Source organism: Arvicola amphibius, chromosome 12 (assembly GCF_903992535.2).
Source record: "Arvicola amphibius chromosome 12, mArvAmp1.2, whole genome shotgun sequence".
In the NCBI taxonomy this organism is placed as follows: domain Eukaryota; kingdom Metazoa; phylum Chordata; class Mammalia; order Rodentia; family Cricetidae; genus Arvicola; species Arvicola amphibius.
The window spans coordinates 163,572,781-163,582,492 of NC_052058.2; the positions used below are offsets into that span (position 1 = coordinate 163,572,781).

Here is a 9,712-nt window from a genome sequence, read left to right on the forward strand (position 1 = left end):
GGTGTGGCTGAAATAAAATCAGTTATTTCAACTTATAATGAAATGGAAAACAGATTTTGGAGGCAGACAGAACTAAGGGAATGGATCCATATCTCAACTCTGCGGTATTATTTTACTGCTCTGAATTTTAGTTTCCTGTGCTTACACCAACGTTAGAATACCAGACTGGGTATGGCGGTTCATACCTTCAATCCCAGAACTCAAGAGGCAGAGACAGGCAGGGGTCTCTGTGAGGTCAAGGCTAGCCTAGTCTACATAATGAGTTCCAGGCCAGCCAGGCTATCGTAAGACCCTGACCCTGTCTCAAAACAAGTCAAATGTTAGAACACCTATCCTTATTCTGGTTGGATAAATGTCCATATACCCTAGAGCAACCATTCGAACATAAATCTAAAGCAGATAGTACAGAGTGTGGTAGAGGCAGGAGGATCAGGAGTCCTAGTTTAGTCCAGGCTATAGGAGACCCCGATTCAAAGAAAAGAAAGTTAGTAAGGCACAAATAGACATCATTAATAAAGTCAGCAATCATGGAGATAAAGGAGATTAAGAAAACACCGGAGCTGGGGATATAGCTCATTTGGTAGAGTGCTTCCTAGTGTATGAACATGGCGTGCGCAGAGCATGCCCAGATTGGACCCCAGAACTCATGAGGTGGAGGTTGGAGGACCAAGAGTTCCATGTCATCCTTGACCACCTGGAGTTTGAGGTTAACTAGAATACAGGACGCTACATCTCAAAATGTGTGTGTGTGTATGAATGCGCACGTGTGTGTATGTTATCATGTGTGTATGCATATGTCCGTGCATCCTAAGCAGGCAATAAAGGAATATAAAGAGGCACAAATAATTCATGAAATAAGTAGAAGCCTAGCGGCAAGGGCGATGTGAGACCCATTTCATGCCTCACACGGCGCATACTGGTCCTCTTTGCTTTAAAGGGGGAACATTAGCTCTCATTCCTCTGAAACCAGCTAGAGCATAAAGTGTTCTGCGGGTTCTTCAGATGGAGACACATCAGGTTGCTACAGTCACCCAGTGAGTTGTACAAGGAGAGTCTCTGTGGCATCTGGATAAAGCCAACCAAGTCCTCGTGAGAATTTGTACTGAAAAAAAGCCTGGTAATCCCAGGACTCGATCCCCTTGCCCCCTCTTTCGTGTCTGTTTCCTTCCTCCCACCCCCACCCCAGGCTCAGGCACTGAGAGTAGAAAGATGACCTCACTATTAGAGGAAATGCGCACCGTGGTCCAGCGTGAGGGGCCGCAAGGAAGGTTTGCCCAGACAGCCGTTAAAACACGGAACACTAGCAACCGGCTCTACCCACAGTTCTGGGAAGCCTGATCCCTGAGTAACTGATCCCCGAGGCTGGCTACTGAACAGATTTAATCAAATAGAAGGAAGAAAGGCATTCAGGGTTGGGGGTGGGGGCACTGCGCAGAATTGTGTAGTGAAGGCATTGTGTCTAGCTCACTGAGCAGTCCCCATGGGTGTGCTCCTTCACCCTAAAACCTGATGGCCTCACGTGGATCCTGCTTCTGCTGACAGCAATAGGGGGCTTTCTTTATCCAGGAGAAATTCTAGGTTGTTCAGTTAAGAGGAAGAGTCCCAGACAAGGACTAGAAGGGAGGACAAGGTGGTACCCGGGTGTCATGAGAACAAACTTGGGACCTGGGGAAAAACACACGTATCTAACAGTGTGCCCATGCTCAGCTTGGCCGCTAGCACTAGAGAGACTTGACAGGTTAGGTGGATGCTTATATCTGTCTGCACAAAGCACGCCCCCTGCCTTGCCCTCCAGTGTGTTTCCTGTCTGACATCTTGGCGTGTTACTATAGCCGGGGGGGGGGGGGGGAGAAAATACTGTATAGAAAATTTTCCATGGAAAAATCGTTAAAGTTTGCCCAAATATTACTACCCTCCCCCCTCTTCCTTTGTACACTACCATATGCAAATCGTCTCCTTCCAGAATAACACTGGCATGATTAAGCACTCTTTGCCAAGCACTTGGAGATACCGTCTCCTTTAAGCCTGGCAACAGCCCTGTGAGATCACGACAATGAGCTGCATTCTGCAGATGAGACCAAGGGTCTGTGTGGCCTCACACAGAGCAGGGCTCTCCCGTGACAGTCACACTGGCCTCCGAATCCTGCTTTTCAGCACAACTCCCAACCATCCAAGGGGCGCCTTACCTCTTCAGTTTGTGTTTCATTTCCCAGATAGTTAAAGCCCACACATATCATATAGTCATACCTCCTCCATGCCAGGCCCATGCTGAGGATCCTCCATGCCCTGCCTTCATGGAACTTGCTTTTCACAGATGTCTTTGACCATGAGCCCACCTGAAGAAAAAGAGTTCCAAAGCTAGAAATGGGGCTCCATTGGTTGAGCCTGCAGGAGCATCCACTTGTTGGCACGAAGCCCTTGACTCCATCCCTGGCACCAAGTGAAGCCGATGTGGTGTTGCCTACCTGTAACCCCAGTAGTATTCCAGACGCGGCGACTGGAGGATCAAAAGTTCAAGGTCATCCATGGGCTACACGGCATAAATACACGGGAACCTATCTCAACAAAGAAGGAAACAAGATGTTTCTGTATCACAGCAAAACACTAACACCAAAGGTTTGCAAAGCAGTCCTTAAGTTTGGGGTCTGTATATTTTCTAGTCTAGCCTGTTGCACTTCAATGAAAACACTGGTCATGACCACAGAATTGATTTTACCTACATAGTGAGTCCTGTGGCATATGAAAAAGAGAGAGATGTCTAAAAAGTCAGGCTTTCAGAACATCAGAAATGATTTAGTGGCTAATAGGAAACTAAGATTCTACTGATGTTCGCTACACCTTATCTTTTAACTTCTCTGCAGGCTAAGCGTAGCCCCATCCATGTCCTGAAACAACAGCAAAAAAGCTTATTTATTCCAAAAGTATCTTCAAAGGTCCTGAGGTATACTCTAGTAAGGTCATGTGACCTTACTGGGTCATGTGCCAATGGAGCGCTTTGGGGTTGAGGACAGAATGAGCTGATTGGCTCATCCTGGATCACATGGTCCACTGCAGCATCAGTGCCTGCTCCCCTCTCCCTTCCAACAGAGAAAGAAGGTAGAGCTAGATCATGGGGAGGCAACCCTAAAATGCCCACCACAGGTGTATCTCACAGGCGATTAGGATGAGTCTTTCCCAAAACACGTGGGGTGAGGAAGTTCAGGACAAGTAAAGTAACCCTCCCCTTCTGTAAAGACGCAAAGAGGTGGGGAGACCAGCCTTGGAACTCTGTGGTTTAGCCCTCCAATGCTTAGCCTTCTTTGAATTCAAATACATTCTGTGAAGAACAAAAGTCACGCCCATGTAAAAGGATTCAAATCACTTGCATTTTATCCCTCCCTCCTGGCAACAGTGACTTCTGGAACTGACAGGTAAAGCAGAGCTTTTCAATGGGAAGGAGATGCCTGCCCCTCGGGTTGTAAGAGTGCAGTTCCGGGTGCTTCAGAAAAGCCAGGTAGGAAAGGTAGCGAATAAATAGATCTTTGACATTTTCCTGAAAGGCATGAGAGCAAGCTTCCCATCTTCCATCACTCTTAATTAAAGCCCAGCCTTCTCCTGCATCCCCTGCTTTTCTGGGAATGTGCGCTATTCTGGATAGAAGGGTCCCTTGCAACCACAAATCCCAATGCACGGTCTCAGCCTAGAGCAAGACGGCTTTGTGAGGTGTTCTTTCCCCGTGTTCTGCTGGTTTTGATTTCCCAAAGATCCATCTGCTGCGACTCATAGAATGAGAGACTTCCAGAAACTCAATGAGGAAAGGGCCATAGTGAAGTCATCCAAGCCCCCTGTTGCAAATAAGAAAACGGGGGTCTTGAGATAGACAAAGGCAGGAAGCCCTCTGTGAGCGAATACCTGATCTGGAGACTGAATTAAACCCAGCATTTTAGTTTCCTACTATACAACAGCTACCTCTAAGTGATATCCTTATTTTCCACTAAGACTTAGTAAAAACCATTCTTGCTGTCAGTATGCAGACCTGGGAGAAGTCTCTGAGAAGTAAAGTAAGCTCTCCAAGTTCATTGTTTGCACACTAAGAAACCCTACTGTGACCTACATAGCAAGGCTAATGGGGGAACTTAAACCTGGGTTTAATGGGCTTGGGACAAGTGAAAACAACAGAAAAGGCAAAACCAGATGTGAAGTGCTTAGACGGGAGAGAAACGCTGGTTGCAACAAAGTTGCAAGAACACACTTGCCTGTTGACCCTCACAGGTCGCTCCCACTCAGCAGCTGTGTTGGGTGGGGACTGTCACTTCCTCCTTGGCCGGGCTCATCCCTGGACCTCTCAACAGAGATATGTCTCCACTGGAAAGAAAACAAAAGCACCTGGCTCTGGAGCTGGCCACAAAACCTTGTCCACCTCTCCCCCTGTCCGTTTGGATTCTGAGTCCCTCCCATGAGAGCTTTAGCATCTTCAGCTGCTCCCTCCCGAAGAAGGCTGAGCTGCATTGCAACACAGACTACGTCCAGCAAGGCTCAGATCACCTCCCTCCAGCCACCCCAGGCTCTGTCCTTTCTAGTCCTTCCTCAGCCTTTATGTCTTCTCTCTGCTTCATCCTCACTGCTCCCTCTCAGGCCCCTCACCTTGTGTGGCTGTCTTTGCCTGGAGTACAACCTCCACCTCCAAGGACGCCAGACAAGCCATGGTTTTCACGTTTGGCTTTAATGACATGCCTCCCTCATGTCTGATTTTTATCATATTTAAGAGATCTATGGGCCCAGGTCTCATCTCCCTGTGGGGTCATAAGTGTTCAAGGGGAGGGTCTGTGATGCCATAGCATCTGCCAGCACCGTGAGCCTTCTGCCACATGCGTCAAGTGGCAGAACCCCCATCTAAGGTCATGCATGGCTTTTGCAGTTCTTTATTTGGTTGGTTAGTTGGATGGATTTTTGTTGTCTTCATCCTTGGTTTTGCTTTGCTTTGTTTTGAATAGATCTCATGTAGCCCAGGCTAGCCACAAACCCACTATGTAGCCAAGGATGGCCTTCAACTTCTGTTCCTTCTGCCTGAACCTCCTGGGTGCAGGAATGACAGGCACCAATTTATGTAGTGCTGGAGACTGCACCCAGGGCTTCATGCAGGCTAGGCAAGCACTCTACCAGCTCAACTACACCCCAACCCGGGATCACAGATTTCTAAGTCCATTCTTCAGTGAGCCCAATGCTCACCGAAATACCTTATCAATAACTCGCAACTCCAAGGAATACAATTAATCAGCTTAGAGACTAACAGGCTGAGGCCCTGGGAGGTTGAGCGACTTCCCAGTGCTGTCAGAAATAAGACAGGCAGCACGCAGGAGAGCTCTTTGATCCTCTCACTAACCAGCTCATGCCCGCAGGCGTGATGGCCCCGAGGTTCTAATGGCTACAAAAAGGGTGGGTAGAGAAGGGGCAGCTTGTTTTACACGCGAATCTTTCCACTTTGCAAGTCAGCCATGAAAATCCTTTCTCGGTCTCACTGACCTTTGCACGGGTTTCCTGTTGATGCTGGGGGCAAGGATGGGCCTGGGAGCGCGCGTCATCCACGCTGCGCGCAGCTACCTCTGGGTGAGCAGGTGAGCGTGAGAGAGGGAAAGAGGTACCTGGAGTGTGGGTTCTGCCTAGGTTTCCTCTCTCTTGGATCTACCCGTCGGAGGACAACTCTGGGCACAAGCCTGGGAGATGGATGGCTGGGGTCGGGGTAGGGGGGTTGTCCAGCTGCACATTTGCTTTTACGACTAGGACATCATTTTCCAGTGAGTGTGGCAGTCAGCTCTGTCACCAGTCACTTCCCACTCATGGGCCCTGAGCAAAAGACCACTTGCTCACGAGGCATATTTCTGCTTCTCTCCACCCAGATGTCAACAGCTGGCTGCTCACCTTTGGGTTCCAGCTGCACAACGTGATACCTGGCTATCCCAAACCGGACACCGATGCCATGGAGCCATCCTACGAGCTCGTGCACACACAGATGAAAACTCAGGAATGGGACAACAGCAAGGTAACTCCCCACGTGACAGCCACACCTCAGGCCATTCCGGGCAGGATAGAAACTGAAGCAGCACCTTCATGGTTCCTGCTGGACAGCTTTCAGAAAACAGCAAATCTGTGGCTAAGCAGGCCCTAGGGACCCAGCTGTAGCAGCACATGGACACCCACGGGCTGCATAAAGGGAGTTTTGTGTGAGCCACCAAGTTCAGAGTTCTATAAAAAATAATAAGCCTTTGCCACCATGTGGGCAGAAGCGCTAGGCGAGAAGGCTGAATGCAGATGTGGTGTTTTCTAAGCACCTGCTGCACCTGCACTGAGTGATGCTCTACTTAAGTTAGCTCACAAATGTACCATGCTATTATTCTCCTCATTGTCAAGGTTTAATGCATGAGATAATGCAGATTTGTCCACTTCAGGTCACCTGTCTGACATGACTAGGCTCTAGGAGACAGAGAAAAAAAAATCTTCCTTTATGACCAGATTTCAAATGCTTGGGATTGTATGGCTGGGAAGATCTTTTACCACAGTCTCATCTCACCTGCTGCTCACTTCATGCATTGCTCACCCAAACTAGACCTCCATTCATAAATCCTGTACCAGGAACAGAGTCTGTGCCCAGCTCAGTACCGCAACCCGTGGAATGCAGGGGTAGATCAGCAGGTAGACCAAGTCCTCTAGGGGAATGCCAGCCCAGGGACAGAAAACTCTGGGGGAGAAGCAGCAGTACCACATAGCATGGTCCTGGGCTTAGAAAATTTCCTGGTCTTCCCTCCAACCCTCCCCCCTTTTCCTCTGTCTCCTGCTTCCCCTACCTGAAGCTCACAGATTCAGACAAGCTAGCCAAAAGAACCATGATCTCCCTGTCTCTGACTCCTGAGCGCCGGGGCTACAGATGTATGTCCGCCTCCATCCTCAGCTCTCTACCGAGATCCTCATGCGTGTGGGGTCAGCTCTTCTAACTGAGCCACTCACCAGAACCATATCCGTATTTCTTATTATTTATTTATTATTCTAGACTAATTCCTTTAGGCTCATCTTAGTTGCCACCTCCCAGACTTGTGGATGAGTCTGATCAAGTGGTTTGCTCTGTTCAACTTTCGTTTTCTTTCTTATTCCTTTTCTAGATGATGAAACCCAGCAGGTTAAGTTACGCGTCTCAGTTAGTGCCCAACATATAGGCTAGCACACTGTTGGTGCTTCAGTGGTATGATAACTGACCCATGGAAAGAGCCCATTTCATAAATAAGGAGGCTAGGCTCAGAGAAAGCTTTCCCAAGGAGGTTCAGCTGGGAAATGACAGAAGATGACATGAACCTGTATCTGTCTGTCTGGCCACAGAGCCCCTCCTCTTTCTGCCCTCGCCTGTACCAGACCTTACTACTCCAGACCCTACATCCAGATGTCCCAGCATCTGCTGTCCCCAAGGCTGATTCCAGCCACACAGCGCTTCCTCCCCCGCCAGGTTCCTTCTGTGCTCCCCAGAGTCCCTGTCTGACTGCCTGTTTGCCAACCTTGCCTGTCAATGAATTATTGATTTCTGCCCTTGGCAAGCATTGAAGATCTTTGTTGTTGAGCACTCTGGCTTTTGTGAAACTCTAGGAAATAATTGTTCACAGACAGGGTTCTATTAATTATAAAGAGGACTTAATTTCAACGGGAGGCTGATGGGGCTATTTCGAAAGTCTGTGCCCTGAGTTGCTGATAAAGCCCTGAAGCCCTGAGCATGGCTTCACTGAACTCCTTGAGGGTGGGAGGGGTAGACAGATGGTACCCCAGGTCGACAGGGTCCAACCTGACCCCACATAGCCACTTGCAGAGATACTTGAGGAGGCATTATGGGACAGAGACTGTCCCTCAAATATTTGGACAGTGGAGGGGCAGAACAATAGAACAAAGTGAGAGGCCTGAGACAATTCCCGGTTGTCCTAATATCGTGTCTTTCTTGCCATCCCTCCGCTAACGTCACCCTCCACGTTCTTTAAGTCCTAAGTCGGGCTTGGCCCTCCCCTTGGAACCCTCCCTTCTCCCTCTCTTCTCCATCATTAGCTTGAGCATCTTCTGAGCCTTGATTGCTTCTCACTGCAGCTGCCCTTGACTCCCCACTCTGTCCCATAAAAAAAAAAGTGACCTTAAAACAATAAGAGTATCTACTAGAGGGCTCAAGCAGGGTGTCGAATGGTACACTTGAGCCTGAAGATCAAGGACTACCACTGTATCTATTAAGCTGTTGTGTCTTCTCAATCACCAGTCATTACGTGTGGTCGTAACATTGTTGTCATGTCTGACTGTGCCCGTGAAACAATGAGTTCTCTGAGGGCAACAGTGACGTCCAGTTTGTTCATCCTGTATCTTCATTGCTCAGAAAAGGACCCGGCCAGAGCAGCTTCTTCTGAACTGGCCCAGAATAGAAGGGTGTGGAGGGGGCAGGGGGTGAATGGATGAAGGATGGCTGGGTATTCTGATGGTCAGCACCATCAAGACAGATGCGACAAACTAATAAGTACCTGGAGGTTCGATGCAACTGTTTGCCCTGATTCGCGGTGCTCTGGGGAGTTTGATGTTCCTCTTTCTTACTCTCTCCCTCTCTCTTTTTCATGACCCTGCCCCACCAGTCTATCCTTGGGGTGCAGTGTGAAGTCCAGAAGCAACTCAAGGCCTTCGTTACCTTAGAACGCTTTGACCAGCTTTATGGCTCCACCATCACCAGCTGCCAGCAGGCCCCAGAGACAAAGAAGTTTGCCTCCAATGGTTCCATCTTTGGCAAGGGGGTCAAGTTTGCCTTGAAAGATGGTCGAGTGACCACAGACATCATCAGCGTGGCCAATGAGGACGGGCGGAGGATTGCGGCCATCTTGAACAATGCCCATTATCTAGAGAACCTTCACTTCACCATTGACGGGGTAGACACCCACTACTTTGTGAAACCAGGACCTTCGGAAGGCGACCTGGCCATCCTGGGCCTCAGCGGGGGGCGGCGAACCCTGGAGAACGGGGTTAACGTCACGGTGTCCCAGATCAACACCATGCTCAGTGGCAGGACTAGACGCTACACTGACATCCAGCTGCAATACAGGGCACTGTGCCTGAACACCCGCTACGGGACAACCGTGGACGAGGAGAAGGCGCGGGTGCTGGAGCTGGCCAGGCAGAGAGCTGTACGCCAGGCTTGGGCCCGGGAGCAGCAAAGACTGCGGGAAGGGGAGGAAGGCCTGCGGGCCTGGACAGAGGGGGAGAGGCAGCAGGTGCTGAACACAGGGCGGGTGCAGGGCTATGACGGCTTCTTTGTCACCTCTGTTGAGCAGTACCCAGAACTGTCGGACAGCGCCAACAATATCCACTTCATGAGACAGAGCGAGATGGGCCGAAGGTGACAGAGAGGGCAACGGCCCGGACTTCTTGCCAAAGACAGCTCTCCTTCTGTGTCTGTACACCTTACTGTGTTGTACTTAACAAAAAAAAACCAGAAACTTTTTTTTAACAAGTGCAGAAAACAAAACAGAAAGATAATGGTTGCATTGTTAATTCATGCAACATCTTTTTTTTTTTTTAAAGAAAAACACAAATTTGGCCTTCACACATTTTTTTTTTTTTTTGCAAAGAATGGAAGGTATTTTTCCTGTAGTGTGACCACAATGATGACTTGATTGTCTTTTGTTCCCCTTTTCCCTGAGGAATTTTCCCTGTTTGGGGTACATTTCTCCTC

At 49.1% G+C, this 9,712-nt stretch overlaps 1 protein-coding gene across 5 annotated transcripts in view; it reads left to right on the forward strand.

Annotated features, from left to right (window-relative positions):
* The window catches only part of Tenm4 (teneurin transmembrane protein 4), a 362,508-nt gene extending 353,128 nt beyond the window's left edge, over positions 1 to 9,380 (forward strand). For all 5 annotated transcript variants that reach the window (XM_038313737.1, XM_038313739.1, XM_038313740.1 and 2 more), the window contains 2 exons: positions 5,877 to 6,019; positions 8,622 to 9,380. In XM_038313737.1, the coding sequence (XP_038169665.1) occupies positions 5,877 to 6,019; positions 8,622 to 9,380 (902 nt within the window). The remainder of the gene's footprint in view (positions 1 to 5,876; positions 6,020 to 8,621) is intronic.
* Positions 9,381 to 9,712: the final 332 nt, after the last annotated feature.